This window comes from Trachinotus anak, unplaced genomic scaffold, assembly GCF_046630095.1.
Source record: "Trachinotus anak isolate AG129_WGS33_773 ecotype Australia unplaced genomic scaffold, CSIRO_AGI_Tana_v1 ptg000032l, whole genome shotgun sequence".
NCBI lineage: Eukaryota > Metazoa > Chordata > Actinopteri > Carangiformes > Carangidae > Trachinotus > Trachinotus anak.
The window spans coordinates 13,525,892-13,551,644 of NW_027273883.1; the positions used below are offsets into that span (position 1 = coordinate 13,525,892).

A 25,753-nucleotide genomic window follows, 5' to 3' on the forward strand; every position below is an offset into this window, starting at 1 on the left:
AACCTGTTTGCTTTTTGTAACAATAGCACATTAATAATGTTCCGACTATGAGCATTTGAGCATTTGTGGTAAATCAGAAATTGATATTAATGATAATGGAGTTGCCTTTTACAGTACTATAGGTGTCATTGTTCTGTTCTTCCTGTCTCCTTCTGTCTTGTCAGCTACTTGCCCATTGGCTAAGCTCAACATGAGGGCAGGGTGATTAGACAATCATTAGATCCAATAAAACATTGCTGGTTAGCCCTTGGTTAACGTTTGACCAAGACAGGATGGGACTGCTGGAATCACTCTGAAGTCTGAGGAGTGAATCGCTCGGTCTCTCCAGTAAGGTAAGTCTCCTCACTCTCCTGGCTCCCAGTTTTGGATTTGTTTGGTATTTGGAGAAGATTTCTGGGGTGTGAGTATGGCACAAACTGGACTACATCTGTTGGTTTTCACAGACTGTGTTTGACATGTTGGATGCTTTAAGTTTGTCGAGGGGGTGCTGTGATCTTGACTTGACTTTGGCAAGCCATTTGTGTCGGGTGTTTGCATGTCTGACAACAACCATTGCTTCTTTTTGTCTTCCTTGGATTGTTCTTGGTGCCTAGCATTGTGTGAAATTTACCTGCATTGTTTTATTTAGATTTGGTGTCAAAGAAGCTGAAATCTATTCTGACAAAGGTCATTCAGTCATTAAAGGAGAAAGGGATGGCCTTCCAAACCACCACCCAAATCAGTGTGTCATAAAACTTTGCAACTTTGTCCATCAATTCTTTCTTGGACAAATACAGTAAATAACTCATTTTATAATATATTTCCCTCACTGTAAGTCAGTTAAATCATTGTAAGTAGAAGTCTGTCAATTGGTTAAGTCAACAAAGACTTGTTAGTTAACCATATGTCTGTCAGAAGAGGTAATATGGGACCAGAAATTAAAAAAATTATAGAAAAAAATTATAGTAACAAAGTAAAATTCGTGTTTCGCTAATAAAGAGTTTCAGTTGATGTTGGTGGGCTTTAAAAAGCGTGTGGTGCTACAAAAAGGTCATTCGCTACCACTCAATGTCACCTTCACTTTCTGTGGCGGCTGACTTCCCCCTTCTCTCTCGCCAAGTTCAGGAAATCTCAGACTGCATCAATATGTTCCTGATATATTTGTACAACAAGGTTATTTTATGTATGTTGTGTTAGTCTTGGTTGACATTAATGACTATCAATATCAAAAGCAGTGCCAAAAGTAAAGGTTATTCTTTTGGGTAGCTGTTGTCATGTCCACACCCACTGGGATCTGAGTTACAGACGGAATAAAGTCACAGAGGTCAGACGTTGTAATAAAATTCAGATTTTCAGTCAAATTAAACCCAGACACTCACACAAGTTTAATTGTTTTGGGATCAATTGAGTTTTATTAATTCCTATCCATTCTTCATTATTTCTACAAGCACAAGATGTGAATTTAGCAGCAGCGCAGAGTGAGTATGATGCTTTGTAAAATTTAAATGCGTAATTTAAATCCTCCTTTTCATGTCACCTCTCTGCCTCCTCAACCTACTTCTTTCAACTCCAATCTCCCATATCTCTTCTCCTCCTCCTCCTCCTCGTCCTCCTCCTGCTCTTCCTCTCCCTTCCCAGCCTGTGATCATGACACCCATGGTGCATCTGTTGTTGCTCCCACTCCTGTTCAGCATTGTGAGTACATAGCATTGCCAACTACTGCTGCAGTCCTTCATATTCATAAATACTCAGATACATGAACCTGTTAAAAGATCTGTGAAACAGTCAGTGTGGATTAATCCTTAGGTGTAATCATACACAATTTGTGGGACAGGTTTGCGACATAGGAAGCACAAGAAAAAAAAGAAGAAACCGTCTGTAAGGTTAAAGAAACATGTCCAGGAAACAGTTTCATAACTGATTTAAAAAACTAAAAGGGAGTGAAAGTTGTTGCTAAACTGACTGTTAGTGTGTCTGTAGACTTTGCTCTCCCGTCCTCTGGTGGGATATATGATTTTCCCCACTTGTCCTGTAATTTTGGTTCAATAAATAACTGGCCCTCGATACCTGACTGCATTCAGTTGCAGTTTCACTGAAACGAAAAGGGCAAATGTGAGCGTGAGTGTGAGACGTTCAATTTTACCTCAGCCTGTACTGTATTCAGTGACCTTTGACCTTTGTTTCTGTGCTCTGATAGGCTGGTGGGAAGAATCTGGAGGAAAAGAAAGGCCCGTTTAAGAACACGGTCCTGGATGTGCCAGAGGGGACACCAGTGCCATATCCCATGTATCAGGTATTACACAAATGCTAGCAATGGTGCAAAGTAACAAAAGTACAGTTACTCATATACTGAGTATTTAAATTTTCTGCTACTCTATACATCTACTCCACAACATTTCAGAGGGAAGTATTGTACTTTTTATTGTACTTAATTTATCTGACAGCTCTATTTTTCAAATGAACATTTTATATTAAAGAACATGTGATTAAGTTTTAAAATGCACCATTAAACCCTTTTCAAAAAAGCAGTGTCTGATTTGGGTCCCTTGTGTCACGAGTCACAAGGGCCAGGTACTTTTTCTTTTGATACTTTAAATATATTTTGTTGATAATACTTGTGTACATTTACTTAATGAGGATTTTGAATGCATGGTTTTTGTTTGAAATGGAGTATTGCTACGCTGCTGTATTAGTACTTAACAAAGTAGTCGCAGTTTTGGGTACTTCTTCCATGACTGCATGCCAGCCAAGAAGGACAAGCTTACTATCGTGTACAGAAACATTATTCAAGCATAAGAGGTTTTAAGGATTTTAAGATCACTTTTTAAAGAATATATCTGTTTGTTTCCCCCTTAAATTAAATCTTAAAAAGCTACCAATTAATCTTATTGCGTTCACAACTTTCTTCAATTTTCTTCCTCCCATCTTTCATCCCATAGTTTCAGGTGACCCATCCAGGTGTGAATAATTTCAGGCTGAGTGGAGAAGGTAAGGAAGACATTCAGATTTCCAAGGATGGGTGGCTCTACCTGGAGAGTCCTCTGGACTGGTCTCGAGAAGACCATTATATGATCAAGGTAACATGGTCTGTCTTCATATAGATAAACATACAGAAAATGATACTCATGCACTGCAGTAGCAATAAAACATGTATTTATATATATACTGGTGTGTGTGTGTGTGTGTGTGTGTGTGTGTGTCTGTGTGTGTGTGTGTGTGTGTGAACATATCCAGGTGGAGGCATTGGCAGATGATGAAGTAGTGGAAGGTCCAGTTTATGTGACCATAAATGTGTTGGACGTCAACAACAACGCTCCACACTTCAACCAGAGTGCCTACACAGCTTCGGTCAGAGAAAACAGCGCGGCAGGTGTGTCTATAATTACTTAAACAAGAGGAGGAGAAACTCACAAGAAAACTATCAAAGCTAAAAGTGGCATATAGATTAAAATATGCAGAGAGTTCGTGGAATAATTGGTTTAATTGTACAGTATATGCACATTGAAGGCAATGAATTTTGAGCATATACAATCCACCACTGGCAACAATGATGGTTTTTTCCTCTTGAAGTGTTGCTTTCTACAATTTTTTTTCCTTTTTAGAGACCCTTTGTACTGTAAAGTACATATGATTAAATTTATTTTCTACATGTTTTATCCTAATAACTGCAGAGCATGTACTTAACTTTACTGGCAATGATTCTCTAAAGCAGAGCTAAGATTTTTATATTGTTTACCTACCTTCAAGGCAACCCAAAATTTCAATGTGTTTCACTATAATATCAAAATAAACCTACAGAGATGGGAAAATGTTAAAGGAAGGGAATCCATCACTGTGATTTTTTTTCTTTCTTTTTTTTCATTTTTATTATTTTGCAATAATCTGCTGCTGTTTTGAAAACTGATCTCCACTGGTGCATTCTGGGCAAGTGCTGTGGAAAGGAAAGCATTGATTTGGTGCAACCTTGGATTAAGCTCTTTAAACTCACAGACACATCGATGCGTCAATAATTATAAACTCATCTTATCTTTATTATAAATTCTAATGAATGAATGATCCCAAAGCTTCTAAAGATACCAAATATATAAAGTTGAATTTTTGAGAAATGATGCACATCCAGTGTATTTACATTTTATAGAATGAAGCTTTAATTAATACAAGCATATATGAAAAAATATATTTGTGATAATGTCAGGCAGCATCGAATAAGATAAACTGTCCACTCCTAAGCTATTCAAGAGTTAAAATGATTGTTCAGAAATGGTCTCATGTATTAGATGTAGGTGCTCTCTAGAATGCATCAACAAGAAAGAATTGTTCCCGTCAATAAAAACAAAAAAATAATGAATAAATGCTCATTGTGATGGACAGCTCAAGCTAATTTTCACTCTCTATGAGCTTATTTTTATATTGTGTTGAAATGAAGGGAAACCAATGACTGCTTTGAATGTAGGACACCTAACCTAAAACCCCAAAACCTGTAGGCCTATACTTTTGAATATGATTGCCAGCTAAATTAAGTACAAGCAATATGTAGCTCATAGGCTGAGTGATGTGAGAGCACCATTGTGGTTCTTTAAGACGCTCTACCTGGGTTAAGCAGTATTTCTGTTTGCTGTCTGTGTAAGAATGACAAACCAGCCGTGTAGCATTTATGCATCTCTGTTGTGACCGACTCAGTGCAAAATCCTGTAAAACTGAAACATCTGTTCGGGCTGTTGTTCCAGGTGTCCCATTTACCCGTGTGTTTGGGCTGGATCAGGACGACCCTGAGACTCCTAATGCTCGTCTGGTCTACAGCCTGGTCAGCCAGATCCCTAACAAACAACACATCCTCCTGTTCCAAATCAACCCCATCACTGGCGAGATCTCCACCACAGAAGAAGGTGCCACACGCACATGCCAGTTCACACACACACACACACACAACCAAATGCACAGACATAAACCCAGACATAGATGCACAGAACTGGGTGGAGTGTCCGTGGGAAAGTCTATAATCTGTCCATCTCTGCCTGTAATCTGGCAGTATAGTGACACTGTAAATCCAGATTACACAGCTCATCTTGTGTGCTCAAGATTAATGCTGATTGGAGGCAGATTGCCTAAATGTGTCGCGTGATGTTGATTACTTTGAGTGTGTGTGAGCATGTGAATGAGTCTGAAGATGCCTGTTCACACATCTGTGCACTGTGAGGGAAAGCTTTATCACATTTCTCAGACAGCAGACCCTCACGAGAGCAGGGATGTTCTTCCACTGACTCATACGAAAATACATATGTAATGTGCGGAAGCATCCTCAAAGATATTTGATGTATGTTTGTCCTTCAACAGGGGAACGGATGCTTAAGGCCAGAGAGGGCATCCATTATGGCAGGGAAGAAGATCAGAGCATTGATGCTCTGAAGACAAAGTTTAATGACTACTGTCCAGTGCAGACGATCCCCCATGAAGAAAACCCCTTCTTCACCTGTGTGGAGAGAGCAGGTCTGTGTCCAGATGTGTTGAGCATAGAACTGCAATGATTAGTCGTCTATTAATTGATCAGTCAATCGACAGTTATTATTATACTATTTTGATAGTATATACATTGTTTAACTCATTTTTTTTACCTGTTCCATCTTCACAAATCCAAAGATGTTCTGGTGATCTTAGGCTTCTACGATAGACAAGTAAATATCTCTGGATAGCTGTGATATTAAGACTTTAAAGTGTCACAAAGAGTTGAGAAATACTAATCTACAGCACGACCTGTGACGGATTAGTTTATTGTGACACGTGTGTTTTTAAAGTCTTAAAAGCCATAAATGTATTAAGCTTAAAAGCTGGTGCACTTGATGACAGTGAGTTATGGGTAATGTTAATGTAGACAAACACAGGCTGTAATGAAGAAACGACTGTGAGAGATCAGTGCTGGCTGTGTGATTTGTTGGGTGTTGAGCTGACGAGGTCAGCGGAGGAGAGTGGTTCAGCCAAATCTATGTGACTCAGTTTTCCAAATGAGAGATCGACTGAAATGTTTTGGTGATGTTCAACCCTCTAAACTTTTTTTGCCTGTGCAATGGTCCTAACTGCAAGTTTCATCTTCCTCTGTGGCGTCAGAGGTAAGGAGGAAGAATGTGGACCCCCTGGATGACCCAGACTACACCTTGATTGTGCGTGTGCAGGACCTGGGAGGACAGTCAGAGACCGCGCTCAGTGGAAATGCCAGAGTTCACATTGTTGTGCAGCAAAACCTGTGGGTCAGCCCAGGACCGATACATGTTAAAGAGAACTTGCAGGAAACGTATCCTCTGAGAATTACACAGGTGTGGTGGGATAAGCACGCCAACTCTGCACAAACCTCACAAATGCAGACATGTGAAAATACAAACTCTCACTATACCTTCTCTATATCCATTCATTAATCGCCCCCCTTCTCCCCCTCTCTCTGGATCCAGGTCCGGTCCAATGACCCTGATGCCATCTACAGCTTAGTGCAGAAAGAAAGAGAGATAAAATTCCCCTTCCAGATAACAGAAAACGGAGAAATATTCTTGACAGAGTCGCTGGACAGAGAAGAAAAAGACATGGTACATGACACATGCTTAGTTTGCTCAGTAAATCTCCCTTAAGTGATGTTGAAATGCAGACTATCATCTAGGAATTATTCTTGAACTTGGTTCTGTTTTCAGTACATCCTTGTGGTGTTTGCAAGGGATAATAACGGCAAAGAGGTGGATCCGCCCATGGAGATTCAAGTCTTGGTGGATGATGTGAATGACAATAGCCCAGTGTGTGAATCTGAGGAGACCATACTTGAGTTGCAGGAGAATGAGCCTGAAGGTAAGATGCATGTGTGATGACTACATAACCCATTCATGGGCTTGAATGGCCTCATTCAACCAAAGTGTTTCTTTCTCTCAATGCTGCTTCTCATGTTTGCTTTGTTTTCTGTTCCCTGTTTTTCTGGGTCATATTGGCCATATTTATCCAACTTGTAAGACTCCTCTGTAGAACAAACGTCAGAGGTCTTTGATGAGTGTGAGGAATAACACACATTTATCTCCTGACTCCACTCAGGTGTGGAGTAGCCTTTAAGAGCAGTGATCACGTGATCAATTGCATGTATTCTCAGAGCAGGGATATTTTAAATTGTATTCAGTGATATTCTATTCTGCAAAAACATGCAACTTTGTTTGTGTTAAATTCCTGCTAGTGTTGGAAAACTGGTGTTGGGAAACTGGCTGAAATGAGAAGACAGGAAAGGGGTGTTTTAGAAAAAAAATTACAATAAGGAGAATTAGGTGCCACATTGACAAGTGCAGACACTAAACATACATGGAATATGAAATAAAACAAAAGAAACACCAGTTCTAATCTTGATATTTCCATAAATAAAAAAAGACATGAAAAAGTGGTGTAATATCCTATTAAATGTTCAAATGTTTTGAATGATAAATATTGATTCAGTGAACATATTATTCATTAAGACCAATGATATGTATTCACCTCTGCTTCTGTACTGCAGTCATCTAGGACTTACTCTTAACCAGCTTAAGAGACCTCTGGAGCTCACTGAGATTCATGAACATTTACAAGTCATCAGGAAATTGGTAAATAGTTTTTATTCTTAAGTTCTGGCTTGTGTGGTTGCAGGCAGCCTGGTAGGAGATCTGAGAGTCCATGATAACGATGACTCTGAGACACAGAACGCTCAAATGACTTATACCATCATCTCCCAAACTCCACCCACCACACCCGTCTTCTCCATCGATTCTGCTTCTGGAAGAATTCAGGCACTGCGCTCACTGCAGCGAAAAGAACAGCAGGTCTATCACCTCAATGTTAGAGTCAGCGACCCAGGTAACACACCCATACTGTACACCTGACAGTACTGTAGAGGCAAGTCAGCATTTACCCCAAGCTGTAGTACTCACAGTATCTGTCTCACAGATTTCAGCACAGAGTGTCAAGTCGTCATCAAGGTCATTGACGTCAACAACGAGATGCCCCTGTTTGAGAAGAATGATGTGAGTACTTGAACTTGTCCCCGGGCTCTCATTTCTCATGCTGATTGGCTGGTTTTCTTCATGTTCCTCTGTTTGTTTGTATCTCTGTGCAGTATGGAAACCACACCCTAGCAGAGGACACCCCTGTTGGACACACAGTGGTGACCATCAGAGCAACAGATGCTGATGACCCAGACAGTGGCAGCTCTCAAATCGAGTTCCACATCTCGGCTGGCGACGATGAGAACATTTTCACTGTGGAAACAGACGGCAACGGCGTCGGCCACCTGCTCATAGCTAAGGTGCAGCATCTCCATTCTCTACATCTCCCCCATAAACACACGCACATGATTTCACGCAACACATTGATTGTGATCTTTAAGTTTTCTTGCTGTAACATTTTAGGTCCCTATACCTTGATAAGTTCACAATTTTTCTCCCATGGTTTACGTTTTGTATTTGTGTGATGACCTCTTGTACTTGGTTTCAGCTAAATACTAATTTACAATATATTGATTCATCTGGCAGTTTTTTTTTTATTAATAAATGTACCATTTATTTTGTAAATGTAATAAAAAGCAAAAAGCTCCCAGAGTCCAAAGGAGCATCTTCAAAGAGCTTGTTCGAACAGTCCAAAACTCAAAGATATCAGACTTATAATAATATAAAACAGAGAAAAGCTGCAAATCCTCACCTTTGAGAAACTGGAGCCAGCAAATGTTTGGCCTTTTTGCTTGATAGATGACTTAAACAGTTGATTGATATTCAAAACAGTTGATTCATTCTCTTCTGATCGACTCAATTTTTCAGTACTTCTGAAGTTAATCACAAAAAGCCGAAGAGCAGCCCAGTTATTATATGTCTTGCTGTTATAGATTAACAAGGAGAAGTCAAACATTTATCACTTCATATCTTATTATATTATATTTCTGAATACTGTCATAAGAAAATATACTTGGAAGCCCTGATAGCTGTTGTTAATGTGATGGCTGTCTGCCCTGAGGTTAAATGTTAAATGTCTGCTCAGTCCAATCATTATTTATTTTTATGTCACTTCACAAAAACCTCAACTGGCAGATAACTGCACATATTTCATGGCAACATTCTGGTGAATTATGACTCTTCATGATCTTTCACAGGACTCTGTTGTATTCACCCAAAAATATTCTCTACCTCCCTTATCCCAGCTGCTTGTTATAACCAGCCTGTTTCTCACCCAACAGCCTTTGGACTTTGAGTCCTCTTCCACCTACAAACTCCAGATTGATGCTCGTAACCCAGAGCCACTCATGACAGGCCTGGAGTATGGCAGCGAATCCACAGCCTTCGTCTCTGTGTCTGTCACTGATGTAGACGAGGCCCCGGAGTTCAGCCTGGACATCCTGGATGTGACTGTGCCTGAAAACACCACCAAGGGATCAGTGCTGCTCACTGTGGAGGCAAAGGACCCAGAGGGCAAAGAGATCGGGTAAACACACACCAACAGCTGCTCAGCATCCCAGTCAGAACAGCTTTTAGTTCAACAGCTGCATATATGAGACACTTGGTAATGTCAGTTCATGATGCAACGCATGCACACGATGGCGCAAACAATAATAAGATGACACAACTATAGACTTTTGGACTCCCATAAATTTGGAATAGTTTTAATCACCCCATGTGCATTAAAAACAGTTATCCAGGAATAACATAATTTAAGAATCTTTATATGAAGTTATGCCACAACCAGTCACAGTGAGATGGCTTGACTGTTCAGCAAGCTGAAAGCCTGTGGGAGGAAGCTGTTTAACAGTCTTCTGGTTTTAGCTTTAAGGCTGCAGAACTTCCTGCCTGATTGCGGAGGATCAAATAATTTGTGAAGTGGGTGTGAGGGGGTCCCTGACAATGCTCGGTGCCTTGTGAAGGCATTGGCTCTGGTGAAGCTCCTGAAGAGCGGGAAGGGAGATGATCCTCTCAGCTCCTCTGACCATCCTCTGCTGGGCTTTAGTGTCACTGTTATTGCAGCTCGTGTACCAAGTGGGGATGCAATATGTCAATGTATGTAAAAGGTTGTGAGAATGTTAGGGGGAGTGTTGCTTGCCTCAGTTACCTAAGAGAAGTGGAGGTTTCTCCATTAGTCTCTGTGGGATGATAGTATTGTGGATGCTGAAGTGAAATCTATGTAGCATAGCCAGCATAGGCGTCTTTACTGTCCTGGTGAGTGAGTAGTTAACAACTTAACTGTTGAAATACAGAGCTATTGCTTTCTTCCATAAGATAATGGTCTAAATATGAAATTAAACTTCCTTTGTAGTGTTCCTTCAAAACAAGATAATGAGCCCTGAATACAGGGATGTTAGGAATCTCAGTGTATTACTTTTTTGGGGGGGTGCATTTTTTGCCTTTATTGACAGGACAGTAGAGAGTGACAGGAAAGGGGCAGAGAGAGAGAGGGGGAATGACACGCAGGAAAGAGTCGGGCTGGTTGGGAATCAAACCGGCCTGCTAAGAACATCTGCTCATGTGGTACGCTCTCTAACCACTCCGCCATTGGGCCGCCTCTCAGTGTATCACTTTTAACCTTGGTTGCGACTTGTTTCCGTCAGTTCCATCCAACACCCTAGTTAAGTTTTTTAATTAAGTGATGTATTTTGGCTGCAGTAACTGCTGAGATAGCTGGAGCCTGTGAACCTAAACCCAGACTTCAGAGCATCCTCTTAGAAACCTAATGAAGGCACTATGTTCATGCTCTCTTGTAGTTTATGGGCTGGACTCTAACAAGATGTACTGAATGATAGTAGAGTGAACACAAACAGCCCACATGCTCAGGCATTGTTCCACTAGCTCAGCATTGGCTTGGTTGTTAATGTTACTGCCCCTGTTTGGACCATCAGAGTTACCCAAAACAGACTATCGATTTGTTCTGGCTACCAATATTTCCCCTGGCCATCAGTTCAGCGTCTGCTGTATTATGGATGATTTTCGCTGTGTGCGTGTTGCTTTGTGTGTAATTCCTGTTGTGTGTTGTGCAGTTTCAAGTTGGACGGTGACACTCATGGCTGGCTGGAGATCGATGCTGCCACAGGACAGATCAAGACCAAAGACAAGCTGGACAGAGAGACCGTGGAAAGTTTCGAAGTCACCGTTACTGCATTTGAGAAGGGTGAGATAATACAGAGATTCATATCACAGCTCAGCAGTTATTATATAGGCCACACAATTTCTCTAAAATACTGTTCAAAGAAAGAGCAAAAACAGGTACAGAAGTGGAATTTAATCCCTTTTAATGGCGGTAACAAATAGTTATTTGTTCACATGACAAAATTCTAAACGTGTTGTGGCATTTGACCATAAGACCTGACCACTATTTGCCATAAGAAGGTATGAGCCAGTTCACCTTTCTTCATGCTGGCTGACTTCTGTCTACAGCGAACCCAGAGAAGTCTACTGAGCACGTAGTGTCTGTGAGGCTGCTGGATGTGAACGACAACGTCCCCAAACTGACAGAGTCCAAGGCCTTCGTCTGCATCGCGAGGCCTGAACCTGTCATCCTCAAGGCTCAAGATGGAGACAGCGCTCCCTTCTCCCAGCCCTTCACCTTCACCTTAGCCCACAACAAGAAGTCACCCAACTGGGAACTGACCACTGTTGACGGTACGTTAACATACTGTAGCAGTAAAGTCATAGTGTGTATTACAAGATGGGGTTCAACTGAAAAGGTCTCAATTCACACATATAACACTCTCCTCGTTTCCTTCTGTGTGTCACGCAGGCACAACAGCTAAACTGACACTGAAGAAAAAAACAGCTGAAGAGAAAACCTTCACACTCCCCATTAACATTAAAGACAATGCAGGCATGGGAGTCACACAGGCATTTGAGGGTAAGTCTGACAACCAATACCATGAATAGATGAAAACCAACAATAAAATTGATCATAACGATAATTTCAAAGATTCCAGGACTAAGCAGCTCCACTGAACCTATGGATGAACCCGCAGAGAATTATCACCTGAAACTACAGCTCCCTTAATTTTTACACAGCTTTACAGCAAGTTTCAAGTCATTCTTTCATCACTGTCCAGCGCACAACTGGGACTGTTCTCATCGTGTCTTTTAGGGCTGCAGCAGGCAGGAGAAAACGGTTGTATTGACAGATGGACTGACACGTTGTTAGTTTTGGTCTTTTCATGGGATTTGTTGACAGTTAGAAAAATAGATTAACACCAGCCTTATCCTTTAAAGTCCAACCCCTTAACACTGCACAGCATGTGTCTAATGCACGTGTGTGTTGCTCTCTCCCTTCTACATGCCAGTGAAAGTATGTAACTGCACAGAGCTGGGCTACTGCTACATCGCACCAGAAGGCCGTAGCTTCAAATACGGAATTGGACCCACCATCGGTATCCTGGCTGGCGTCCTGGTATTCTGCAGTAAGTCAGACAAACATATAAGGGTCATACCTAGTAAGACCAACTCACACGTGACGTAGTATCCATTGTACTGTCAGATGTTATTGTCCAGTTTTATGTGGCTGGTTCAGACTCCAGTGTGTTGCCTGCTGTAATTGACTTCTGCCTCTGTCTTCTTGTAGCTATTATCTTCATCATAACGATCAAAAAAAATAATAAAGGGAACAAGAAGAAAGCGCATGAGGAAGAGAGGAACGCCATGATGTAGTGACTACTATACACACACACACACACTTACTTTAGCTTATTTTATTTTATTTGCAAGAGAGAGCTTGATTAATAGGTGCTGTGCATACTTAATTAAACTGTCAGGCGGTCCCATGCTAATCAAACATTAATGCACCTTCTTGACTTAATTTATTAAGATGTGGCTCCCAGACTTCGGTTGTTTCATTAGCAGTTTCATCATCTCACATAATTCAATTAGTTTTTGGCCCAGAGCTTGTTTTGATATTGTTGTCTGGTTTAATGTAACAGCCAAATGTTGAATATTGTGCAGCCGTTGAGAATATCTGAAATGTTCAGCAACATTTTAAACCCCGAATGCCTCTGTTGTCACAAAATAATGAACAATGTGGTTTGTAACGAGCAATCACTGCTCTGTTTCCCAATAAATGAACCCACGAACCACTTTGATTTTCACATCATCTTTGTGTGTGTGTGCGTGTGTATGTGGGCGTGCGTGTGTGTGTGTGTGTGTGTGTGTGTGCGTGGATGAACGTACGTGTCAGACCAGACGCATGGCGCTGCAGGTGTTCTGTGACATCAAACACGAGCACTCCTCAGCTTCATACTCACAGCTTCCTGTCTGCTGTCTTTCTTCAGGTAGCCTTCTGTTCAGATTTCTGACGAGCGTTTACTCTGCGTTCAAAGTCCTGTCCATCTTTCTCTGTCCCCCTTCCTCCCTCCATGCCGGTCTGCCACTGAGCATTCGAGCCCACGGTGCTGCCACAGCGAGTGATGCTCTGAGTCATCTCTTTGACAGTGGGAGACAGGCCACAGATTGTTAGTGGTGCTGAAAAGAGGATGGCGTGATTGTGGGCTTTTATGCAGCACAAAGAGGCAGTGACACAAAAAACACACTCTGAGCAGCAAAACACACACATGTTGAATGCGGGTGCCACATGTGCTGCCATGGCCACGCATCCTTCCAGTCCATGTGCCACGTGTGTGAGTGTGTGTGTGAGCGTGTGTGTTTGGGATGAGTCATCAAGCGGCCTGCTGCAGCTTTCAAAAGCCAAACAGGAAAACAATGTCAGAATCAGAGGAGCACAGCTACAGCCTCATAACAACAAACCCAACATGAAGCCTCTCCAGTGTTTATGTCTGCACTCTCTCTTCGCCTGTATCCCAGCAACACTTTCCACAACAACACACACACACACACACACACACAGAAAGTCCTGGAGGGCTGGTGGGAGAAGTTGAAATGTTGAGGGACAGAAGAGCAGAGGTGGAGGAAAGACAGGGAGAGTAAACTGTGAGATGGATGATGCGACCACCTCAGAATATCGAACCTCACCATCACCACTGCACATTACTGTCTGTTGGAGAAGCGTTTTATCCTAATATAGAAATACTAAGGGAGTTTATTGACATCACAATCACAATCAACAATGATTGCTTGACGTAACACCAGGCCCGATTGCGTAGTTAAAGGCCAGATGACTAAAATTTATTGGATAAAATGTCCATGTTTCCCAAAAACAGTCAGGAATTAGTCAGCTTATTAATAGTAATAAACATTCACCCAAAGGACGCACACGTAGGGTGATTGCTTTGCTATTTTCAACCTTATAAACACTGACAACTCTAATAATACAAACAAAGCTCTGTGGCCACTGAACATCCATCCTATAACAGGGATACATTAGTGTGATGTACAAAGTATACAGCATATAACATATTCAAAGAGAAAATTACACAATCACCTAAGTATTAATGTGAAAATATAGCATCTTTATGTGAGGTAAAGAATGGAAAATAAATAAAATGAATGAAGAAATCTTAAATTCATATATGTAGGTTATAAACCAAAACATTTTTTATTATTGCAATATTTCATTCCTTTTATTACAATATTCAAAAGTCTTTTATCTGTGTATTTAAAGAACGATGCCTAGTTTAAAAAAGAAATGCAGTTTACATTTTGATCTGTATGTAAGATATAAATTCTTTATTTATAGGTTATTACCGGTAATTCATCATCAACAAAATCTTTTGTTAATTCCTGTTTTTTATTGTCCCATTAGATATAATTAATGAAATGCTTTGTAATTACTTCCATGACACTTGTGGTCCTCCATAGGCATCAGCTCAGCCGCCCTTTTTCCACAGAGCATCCGACTGAAGTTCAGTGCAGGAGAAATGAACCTTCCTCTTATTTACTGCTTTACCATTTGCTCTGTGGAATAGAAAACACATAAAAGATCGAACTAGACATTCTGTATTTTGTAAAATGTTAAAAATGTGTCAACTGAGGACTGAAATGATACACTGCTGTAGAAACTAGCAAAAGGTGTCTCTTTTTAAATGACAGTTTCTAATCTAATCCTATTAAGACCTCAAGCGCATCAAAGACTGACAAGTTGTGGGATAGCTTTGTTTAACTGAGTGTTGAGCTGCTCACTCTTGTAATATTTTATCTCAGAGAGTCAGTTTAGTTATGTGGGATGATTTTTGTTCTTAATCCCAAATGTAAATAAATTCCACAAGCAGTTGTCACTCTGCTTTTACGAACTAGTCCTGGAAAAAACAACTGTGCTGCAGCGGAAATGAGGCACGTGAGTGACCAAAATGTGATGCGGAGGTGTGTATTTTCAGTAAACTGACTGAGAGAGTCACCTATAAAGCAAACACACCAGTTGTTCTGGACGCTTACAGTATGTCAGTGTGATGACGACCAAAAAGAGACGAATAACAAAGTAGTACCCTCTTCCTCTTCTCTCTGTGATAGAACAGAGTAAGTGAGGTTACTCCATAGTCCCCAAGGAGATGTGCAGGATAACAGTAAATAAAAGTATTTTTTTGTCAACAGTTGTGTATCAGGATTTGAGCCCAAGTAATCTTTGTCAAATCTTTCTTTATCATGTTGCTATAATAGTTTGAACAATGAAGATGATGTCCGCAAATGTTTATAAAATAACTAAAAGACCACTTGGCTATGTTGGTCAGCTACTGATTTGTACTAGATGTTGTTGTAAAGACGTTATAGCTTGTTGAAAAAACAGACAATTTATATACTCTTTTGAAAGAATAGGCTACAGTATTAAAATCCCAACTTTTCTGTCTTTAGAGGTTTGAAACTTTATAGAAAAAAATTGATATTGAATGAACTTGGATCTGATTCCAAACTCACAGTTATACAGGTACAAAACTAAAATGAATTATTACTGAAATCCGACTTTTATGGAGTCCCTAACCAACTTACAAAACCTAGATACATCAGGCTAGAGAGATAGTAAAGATCAATAGGGAGCTAAAATACATGATCTTTTAAGGTTAAGGCCTCACCACCACTCATAATTTCCATGTAGACATTGAAACATTAAAGTGCGTTATGAAGCATTTATTTATGTTCATATTTATGTTTATGTGCTCCCTATTAATGCTAAATAGAGTGGGTTAATGTACTAGTTTGAATTTATTTTTATTCAACCCAACTGACTGAAGATTAAAGGAAAAGTATAAAGTACTTTTTTTATGCTGCATTGAAGTTATTTAACTAACAATGTTATATATGGATGTATTCAGTTATATTTCGTTATGACGCTGTTACACAATACGTCCACTTGAGGGTGGTGTATTTCCAGAACTGGTATGTGTCAAGGTTTAATCTCCATTCAACTCTTGGTCTTTCTGGTAGTGCAGCATCATCTGGTGGTGGTGAAGTAACTGCCTCATGACACTAACTTTATGGATCAAACCGCTATTTAACTGGCGCATGTAACATTGAACACACTGATGTACACTCAGTAGTGAAAACACTTAACAGCCTGAGACTTGCTGATTTTCCAGGTGTTACTGGGAAGTCCTGCTGCATTCCTGTGGTGTGGCAGTGCGTTCAGATCCAGGAAAATTGTGTCAACCAAAACATACAACAGCAGTACCGGGTGGTGTGTATTCAGTGTTTTATTAAACCATTCCATATACAAAACTTAATCCACATAAGTTACAATTTATACATACAACTGTAGATATACATGTGTAACATAATGCTAAAGCTGAATAAATAATCTTAATAATATTCAAACAGCTTGTTTCAAATTTACATTCTGCTCATTCATTTGGGTGAAAATACACACAGGCACGCCCCCATGAATAGTGTTTAACTGTAGTATCAGGACAGTGGTCTGCGTCTACTTTCATCATTACTGTCATAAATAATAAAATCTGTAAGAAACAGTTAACCACACTGCTAATGACCTGTCAGAAAAAAGAACATAAGGCAAGATGAACATGCTTCCCTTTTAACCCTTCTAAGTCATTTTACTCCAGCCCCTCGAAAACAGAAGCTTCACAGCTGTAACCAGATGAGCAGACTGTGGTAAAGTTCTGTCTGCGTAGAGGTTCACTAACACACACTAACACTCTCTCTCTAGCCAAAGTAGTGCTGAGAAAAGGAGAATACTTCACTGTTAGTCCTTTCAGCAAAGAAGCACCACAATAATCAAGTGACAGTGTGACAGAAAAAGCCAGGAAATACCAGTCCACCTGTAGTGGTAGAGTTCATAACCTGATTTAAAAAAATTCTGTAAATATTTGCAGTTTTGTTTTTGCTTTGTACTCCAACCAGTGCACTGGGTTTGATATGAAAACAAGCCCTAGCTTGGTGGCTCCCAACCTTTTTTTGGCTCGTGATCCTTTAAAATGAAGTGTTGTCTGTTTGTGGTCCCTCCTTCCAGGTTACTGCTTGCTCAAAATAAGAGTTGTGAGCAGCTGAACCACATTCCGTCTTAGCTTGCGTCATTTCAAGAATTTTTAAAAGCCCACAGAGGAGACAGTTTGCAGTATTTTTAAAATAAGCAAACATTACAGAGAAAAGTCTGAGAAATAGAAAATAGATAAAATTTTGTGTAACAGAAATATTTTTTCTCAACGATCCAATATGGATGGGAATGTCCTATGGATGTGAGCTCAACGTTAGCACTTTAATTTGACACTTTTACACCTGAAATCCAGTGTGCTGGAGTAGAGTAGATATCATCATCCTAATACTCACTGCAGGGTAAATACTGAACAAAATGTGTAGGTTTGGACAGAACTAAAAATATCTCATACAATGAAACACACAAAGAAGTAAAAACGAATGCAATAGTTGTAACATCAGTCCCTCAGACAAAGAAACAGCCCACAAAGTGAAAAAGATTGTGCCTGGGATACATATGACAAAACCAGACAACAGAAAAACAGAGTGCGATGTTATCATGGCACAAACCAGTTAGAAGTCCACATCAGAAAAAAAGCAGGTCAGTACTGCAAGGCCTCTTCACTCATAAAGTCACAACCTTCACCCTCTTTGGAATTCCTGTCATTTCAACCCCGCTGAGTATTTCAGTAAACGAGGTGGTTGAATCTTTTGGCACAAAAACCTGTTAGTAACTGTGTCTTATCAGCCTTGCAGATAAGCGGGTGTGAAACGTTGCTGGAGAATATTATCATAAATAACATGTTATATAAGAGATTTTTAACTTCATAGGAAACTGGATGTTCTGAAGCACTGCATAAAAACATATAAATTCTGTACAGAAACGGAGTTACTGTAAAACAAATTCATTCAGATATTTTCTTAGTATGGCCTGTTTATCCAGAGAGTGTGCTTACGTGTAGATCTGCAGTGCACATTTACAGAAGTATGTACTCATCACCGTGACACCAGTGAATGGATTTTGAGCAGCTCAGGACTGCCCTTCCTGTCTCTGTGCTCCAATCACATGAGGGTTGAACTGAGTGATGATGATGGTGATGTCATCACGGTACATGCGAGCCAGCTCCTCAGGCAGCGACAGCATCTTTGACAGCCTCTCGTGGTCCACCGTTCCAAACTCGTTGTTTCCAACCGCGTGACGCATCAAGTGGGTCGCCACGTTCTGATCCTCGAAAGCCGAAGACACGCGAGCCTTCCTCTCTTCGAGAAGCCCCTGCATCTGTCCGAGGGTGACCCTGTAGCCTCCAACTTTGAGTGGCTGATGCTGGTGCATCCCTGTTAGATACTCCCCCACGATACGAACCACTTCTTGTCTGTGGAGGGTCTCCCATAGGCCATCAGAGCCAATCACCTGCAGGGATAAACAGGGAACAGTTGGAATCAATAAACACATGAGAGTAATATCATACCCTATTTATACCAAGATTAGCAGGTAAGAAAGAGTGGGGAGAAAGAGGGGAGAAAGAGTGAGCTGTTAGCTGCCGTGCAGACTCTCATCCACAGACTGGAGCTCTTGTAAGTGTTGGAGACTCAGTGTGCGACACATTAATCAGGGATTGTGTGTTTTTAAAACTCATTTCGGAGCTGTGCTCACTCTTGCAGGCCCGAATGCAGCGTGGCTGCAGTGTTACTTGTTTAACAGCACTGTGCTGGTGTCAGGTGTGTTTACGGTGTTTTGTGTGCTCTTAAAGATGGAAAGGGATGAAAATTAGCACATTCACCTGGGTGTTGTGTTTACATCACTGCCTAAGATCTCAGAATTAATTAGCTATGAGTGATAAAATCTATTGGTCATGGTTGTTATTAACCGGCGCATTTAATGTTTCCCATCTTAAAGTGAGAAGCCAGGTCCATAATGTGTCTTACTTTCATTCTAGCATTTAGTAGAGGGTATCAATCTCCTAGCCTGGTCCCCGACCTCTGAATCACCACCTGACTTTCGTCAAACCATTCAAAGATGTCTCATGTTATACCCACTGACAGCTGTGTTGCAGAAACAGTCTGCCAAACAAAGCTTTATAGGCAGAATTAAGAATGGGGACTCAATCTTCCGAGGCTAACTCTCCTAGATATACTTTTGTAAATAATGCAATGCAGCTTTTATCTTTTGGTAACAAAGATACAGGACGTATACAAGTGATGAAACCGGTTACTGCCTCTTCTCTCACCAGAAAGCGATCCTGTGGCCGCAGTTTGTGGTATGTGATTTCAGGTTCGGCCGTCAGGTAGGGTGGTGTGTGATAGTTGGGGGGGATAAACTTGGTGTGTTCATTTTCATGGAGCTGATCGGGTCCAGACTCCAACACGCGCTTCTGCAGTTCAATACTCCACTTGAACTTCACATCACCAAACGCACGGAATGGCATGAGGAGGCCGAGCAACCGCTCCTGATTTGAAAAAAAAAAAAAAAAAAGTTTTTAATAAATGCTGTAATAACAACCACACTAAGCGAATTAGTAGGTGCAGTACCTGTCGTATAACTGTCTTTCTCTCTGATGGAGGATGTTCACCCCGTATCCGAGCCACCTCATCATCATTCTGGGCGTTGTGGTCATTAGAGAGCGTGTAGGCGCTGAATGTACCATCCTCCTCCTGCACCCCCAACACTGCCCGAGCGTCTCCTGCATTGGCTATAAATCTTTAAGAACACAAAGGAGAGGAACAAAGGCACAAAATATGCTTGAATATATGAAGAACTATTTTACATCAGGAAATATCTGTTTTGTTAAAATGCATTTATGTATTGACTCTCCGTACAGGTCTGATCCGTCAATGTGAGCCACACAAGCTGTTGCTCCAGAAAAGGCCACTCTCAGAACCCAGTAGTGCAGGAAAGCATTCGGGTCTCCAACCTGCAGAGCAAATAATGCTGTGAGCCTCCACACATTATATGGTACATAAGGGGGGGTTCAATTAAAATTCAAAGAGGTCCAGTTAGACAAAACTGTAGCTTGAGTTTCCCTTTTTCTTCTTTTTTGATAACTCCACTTCACATCTTAACAGTCTTAACCATTTTTATAATAAACAATCTCAACACATCTTAGCAACTGAACAGCTTTAACAGCTTTTCTCTTTCTTTCCCTCTAATATCCCACTCCTAAACTTTCCACGCTTATTTCCCCATTGCCTCTTTGAGCATCTCACTCACTGACTCCAGTTGCAAAGATTGGCTCAATAGCATCATGTGACCACTGCCATAAAGGCTAGAAAAGCTGTGCTAGTTAAAATAGAAACATTTTAATTCTCAATCATTTATAAGTTATAGGTCCAGGTCCGGATAGGACAGCGTCTGGGTCCAGGCCTGGACCACGGTCCATCTATTAGTGACTTTGGTGGTACATAGTTTAAATTACACACAGGGCCAAGGACACCTGAGCTCCTCTTTAGACCATAAAAGTTTAAATTTGGATGCTCACAGTTTTTGCTCGCTGGCATGGGGCAATATTGATATTCAATATGTATCTTAACGTGTGACAGAGAATTCAAGTCCTTCACTCGGAACAAATTTAATGACATGTAATATGATTCAGACAATTTGATATCAATATGACTTAAGAGTCCATACCTGCATTTGACACTGGCAACATATTTTTAAGCATCTTGAATTTGCGCCTGGACAAATAATTTTTTAACAGTATAGGATTTACAGTATGCTATGAAAATTTACCTAGTGCAACATGTATGTAACAACACTGTTAGTAAAGTGGCAGATGGATTTTACATTAATTTGTTTTAAAAGTAGGTCCAAATGGGAAACAGGTCAATGAAAACTAAGGGAGAACCACAGCAGGTCTACAGGCAAAAGTCATCAAAAAATAATAAAATATTTAACAATATTAGTCAGAGATACTCAGTCTTTGACATGAGTAGACTACTCATCCAGAGTGTTGCTCCAGGGCTAATTTCACAATGTAAATTTGCTGAGTGAAATAGAGGAGGTCTAGACCTTCTTTTTATAGCATTTTTTACAGAGACCCAACAATTCCCACCAAGAGCAAGCACACAGTTCTCACCTGAGCCTCCAGAGAAATGTCATTGTCCAACCTCTTGAAGGCACTCAGCAGCGCCTCGTGGGTGTCTGGAACCTCGCCTGGGCTGAAAACAGAGACAGAGCACTATGTGTGAAGCAGACGGAGGAAGTCACAGGTCGAGAACAGCACTACTGGCAAAACAACAGACAGCCCAATGTTGGTGTGTGCATATTGCTACAAGGTACAGTTGAGGAAACCCATGACCTGAAGTCCCGTTTAAAACGTTAGCAAAAGCTAAGAAACTGGGCAGAAATTTATACTCCACTAAAACAGGATCTTAAATCTCAAAACTTCCTTTCTCTGTCTTGATGCCTAGCAAAAGGCCACAAGGTACAATGGCATTTTAATGGGCCAAAGTAGTACATTGCACAAAGGCAAACACTGAGCTGTGGCAACACAGTGGTGTAACCGAACTGAATTAGAAGACACACATTGTTTTGCCACATCACTGCTGTCCATCTAAAAGGCCTTTAGACTCTATCATGCAACCTCCATGCTGTTTTGCAGCCCTCACCTGGTGAGATCTATTAACTCCTGCCAGTAGGTTCGGAGGCTGTTGAAGTAGAGCCTCTGAGCTTCCCTGCTGAAGTAGTCGTTGGGGTGTTTGTGCCACTGCAGGATGGGACTAAGGGCCCGGCCAGACTCTACTGCTGCCTCGAGCTCACACAGTGTGTCGTGGGGCAGCAGAGACACTGCTATGTAGTAAAACAACCTCTCACTCAGGGCCTGGCAGAGAGGAGGAGAGTTGGAAACTTAAACAATTCCAGGTAGAAAATAATGCCAATGAAAAAGGGTTATACACAAGCTGAAAAACAGAGAATCCTCTGTATGCTAATCCTGACAGATGTGCATCTTAACACCTGTTTACATCTTATAGCCTAAAACTTTACAAAGTATGTAGCAAGTACCTGTATATTTTGGTCATTGTTACTATGGCATATACAATGGTTAAGGTGACGGTAAATGTTAAACAACTTAACAATGACAGAGGAAAATACCTTAAGTAATCTGGTGTTAAGTGGATTTGAAATGTATGATTAATTTCTAGAGTATAAACTGGTACATTCCAATTACTAAATTCCCAGATAACCTCTAATAACCATATGGGAGAAGTTCTTATGTTAAAAACATGAGGCATGATAAGAGGTTGTTGGATTTACCACCATTATGTCTTATGTCAATATTTGAAAGTTCAACGTTCTCAACTCAATAAAAGAAAAAAATCACTAGATGTCTGTGCATCTTGCACAGTGGGACATCACTGCAGGAGAACTGCTAACATAAAATGATTATTATCAAACAATGCAATAATCTGTAAAATACAATCAGAGTAAACTGAAGATTTAAATGTCAAGTAACATAGTCACACAGTCAGCCCTACCTGCGCACAGGCACAGCCAGCATGGCCATCAAACACACCCAGCAACATTCCTCGTGTCTGCAGGCATGTGGCTGCACTGCGACGGTCCTCTATAGGGGCGTTGGCTGGCAGCTGATTGCTCTCAAAACCCATGACTGATGACACATTCTTCCCATCAAACTCTGGCACCTATAATCACAACATACAACATACAACAACAACATACAAATGGCAAGATGGAAACTTGAATGTAGGAATGGCGATAAGTGTTTTTTCTGCATGCATGAGGGACCCCACAAACCTTGAAGCTGTACTCGTTGGCTTTGAGAATGGAGTTGACCTGTGGAGGCGTGAGGATGTAGCTGCGGAGGATTGAGGCTGTCTGGTAACTTCTTGAGTGCTGGTGACTCTGCCACATGTGGGACGGCCGTCGTGAGGCAGGTTGGTGTGTGATAGGAGCTAAATGGGACTGGTGTTGTTGGCATGGTAACAGACTGGAGGCCAAGACCTTGGTGCGGGGCAAACCCCTGAGCAGCTGGGATGTCACAGGCATGGCTGACGGTGCAAGGAAGGCACACACACAAACAGCACACCACAGATGTATTTACACCTATTGAAGAGGCAGTACAGACACAACTCAGAGAAACAGCAGTCAGAAAGCAACATCTGGATGTGCTTTTAACAAGATCAATTCACCTACTGAGCACAGAGTGTTCTCTCTACGCACCATTAAGCAAACAATGTGCAAACGGAAAGATTATGTGATGAGGTTTTGAAGGTGGGACAGATTGACAGTAACAAGGCCCTAAATAACCACCTGCAACAACAAACACAGTAACCTATTACACTGGCCAGTAATGCGATATTTAACCATAAAATCTGAATATTAATATATATTGCTCAATCTTTGGTATCCCTCCATCCCTGCTGGCCACCGTTCACATGTTTTGCCCATGAGCAATTTGGATTAAATCAGATCAATGGTTTAAACTGGCTGTTCATTAACTCCATGATGTAAGGGCTCTGTAGAAACCTAAACCATTGGAAATGTCCATCTTATTTCTCTGCCCCCTCAGTGGTTATCAAGCCAAACATTAAATGAAACTTAATATCATTCCCATGTGGTGAAATTTAGCAGATCTGAGGCCACCAAGTTGGGTATTTAAGAGTAAGACAAAAATGATCCATAGGTATAAAATGTGTGTAGATATCAGTGGCAGCAATGTAAAATTTATTCAAATGATTTTGGGCAGTAAAACACTATCGCTGGCAGGTAAACCTTTTTTTCCCGCCCTTTAAGTAAAGTTTCTGACACCAGATAAGAAGAACAGGAAGGGAAAGGGAGATCAGGGTTAGACAGCATGTTGGTAATGTTTTGTGGCAATGTATATACAGTAAACTGACCAACAATGTATATGACCTCAGTTGCTAGTTTATTAAATTTTATTTGGTAGCTTGAATCAATCAGGGTAGGCTCAATAACAGAAACATCTCTCTGTATAATGCAAAACTGTTCAAAAGCACGGAAAACTACATCAATCATATGTAGTTTATATCCAAAATGCTTATAAAGTTGAATCAGCACCTCTCTAAAACAGTTTCAACTAACACTGAACATTATAACCTTCATGAAGGTCGAGGTTATTGCAGGACTGTTGTATTAGACTGTTAGTTTTACCTAAGCATATCTAATAAACTGCCAACTGAGTGTATTTGTAAAAGGAAACTGGGAATGCTGAACCTAAGGTATACCACTGTAACTCTGTTGAGTGTTGACATGCCATATTAGAGCCTTATGCAAAAAAAAAAAGACTTTTTTGGTTTCAGGACAGTTCGATTTTGTTGTCCTTAAGTCTGAAGAAAATGTGTATAAGAGACAGCACCACCAGAGGATGTACTGGCTTGAGTTACAACTCTGAACTCCTCTCCAACGAGAGGTCAGCAGCGCTGCACGCCTTGCTAAAAATAGCTTTAGCCTGAATTTCAGCCCTGACATTTGGATCTTGAGAAATGTTCTGTCTGGTCATGGCCTACTGAACTGGATCCTGGCTGCGTCTCCCCATATAATGTGTCCTCATTGCATAATCTAAGTATATCTGCAGCCCCTCAGAGTGAAATCTACTTTTAGTCAGTCTCATGCAGCAGCAGCACAGATGATGATGATGATGATGATGATGATGATGATGAATCTACGATGCTCAAACGTTTTACAGAAAGTATCCAAAAAAGGCTAACCCCGCTGCGTTGGAGTAAAATGGACAGCCAAAAACCTTCCCAAACACAAACAGTGAATGAGTCATACAGACCCCAGGGGGCCCATCCCAGCTCTGAGCTCTGATAGTTGCCATGTTTATTGACATAACTAGCCTCCCCTTGCTAGTCGCAAAGCAAGTCTATACAACGCAAGCTAACCTTAGAGCTGTTAGCTGGACTTGCAGCACAGTCTCAGAGCTGAGCGGGGCTTTTAAAGGGCGCCACCATTTGACATTAACAGAAAATTAACAAATTAGTCCTCAAACGGATACGACGTGTGTCTGTCAACTGGGCAGAGCAGCCACATCCATGCTAACGGCGGCTAGTGGTGCCTGGGTTACACCCACCAACTACCGTCAAACTGACTGATGTGTGCTCACACAGGAGATGACTGCAACAGCTGAAATCCCACCAGACTCAACTACAAATCAACTAAAAGTATGAACACAGAGCAAAAACTCAGACTCACCTTAACTGATGGAGGTGGAGAAGTTACTGGAGTTCATGTCTTGACACTGATCCTCCGGTTCGTGTCATTCTGGAGCGCCGCACCGCAAACTGAACGCTGATTGGCTGAGGGCTAACAGCCGCCGTGACGCCACTCAAACCCCACATGCATGGACCGATGAGAGTTCAATTTTTAAACATCCCACAAAAATATGTTTGTAGGGGTAGAGGTTAATGCTAATGTGGAAATGATGTGAAAGTGTGTGAAAGCATGCAATAGGGAAAACTTCTTATGATTCTCATTTTGATGTATT

The 25,753-nt window shown here is 41.0% G+C and overlaps 2 protein-coding genes across 3 annotated transcripts; one reads left to right on the forward strand and one right to left on the reverse strand.

Moving 5' to 3' along the window:
- The first annotated feature begins 245 nt into the window (after window positions 1-245).
- On the forward strand, window positions 246-13,051 carry cdh17 (cadherin 17, LI cadherin (liver-intestine)). The gene is made up of 19 exons (XM_071470161.1): window positions 246-332; window positions 1,618-1,674; window positions 2,177-2,272; window positions 2,919-3,056; window positions 3,214-3,349; window positions 4,707-4,865; window positions 5,314-5,466; window positions 6,082-6,287; window positions 6,420-6,551; window positions 6,654-6,804; window positions 7,618-7,824; window positions 7,915-7,991; window positions 8,084-8,272; window positions 9,194-9,438; window positions 10,982-11,112; window positions 11,379-11,603; window positions 11,722-11,832; window positions 12,266-12,382; window positions 12,544-13,051. The coding sequence occupies exons 2-19, from the start codon at window positions 1,627-1,629 to the stop codon at window positions 12,627-12,629; spliced, it is 2,607 nt and encodes an 868-aa protein (XP_071326262.1). The 5' UTR covers window positions 246-332; window positions 1,618-1,626; the 3' UTR covers window positions 12,630-13,051.
- A 3,483-nt stretch (window positions 13,052-16,534) lies between these two features.
- pdp1 (pyruvate dehydrogenase phosphatase catalytic subunit 1) lies at window positions 16,535-25,594 on the reverse strand. Of its 2 annotated transcripts, none has more exons than XM_071469505.1 (9): window positions 25,462-25,594; window positions 23,041-23,294; window positions 22,761-22,928; window positions 21,894-22,105; window positions 21,362-21,443; window positions 20,106-20,200; window positions 19,818-19,986; window positions 19,517-19,735; window positions 16,535-18,699 (listed from the first exon to the last, which is right to left on the reverse strand). In XM_071469505.1, exons 2-9 carry the CDS (start codon window positions 23,290-23,292, stop codon window positions 18,319-18,321), a joined length of 1,578 nt encoding a protein of 525 aa, XP_071325606.1. In that variant the 5' UTR covers window positions 23,293-23,294; window positions 25,462-25,594; the 3' UTR covers window positions 16,535-18,318. The 2 variants fall into 2 exon arrangements, with proteins under 2 accessions (XP_071325606.1, XP_071325605.1); XM_071469504.1 differs by having other exon boundaries at window positions 23,041-23,349; window positions 25,462-25,589.
- Window positions 25,595-25,753: the final 159 nt, after the last annotated feature.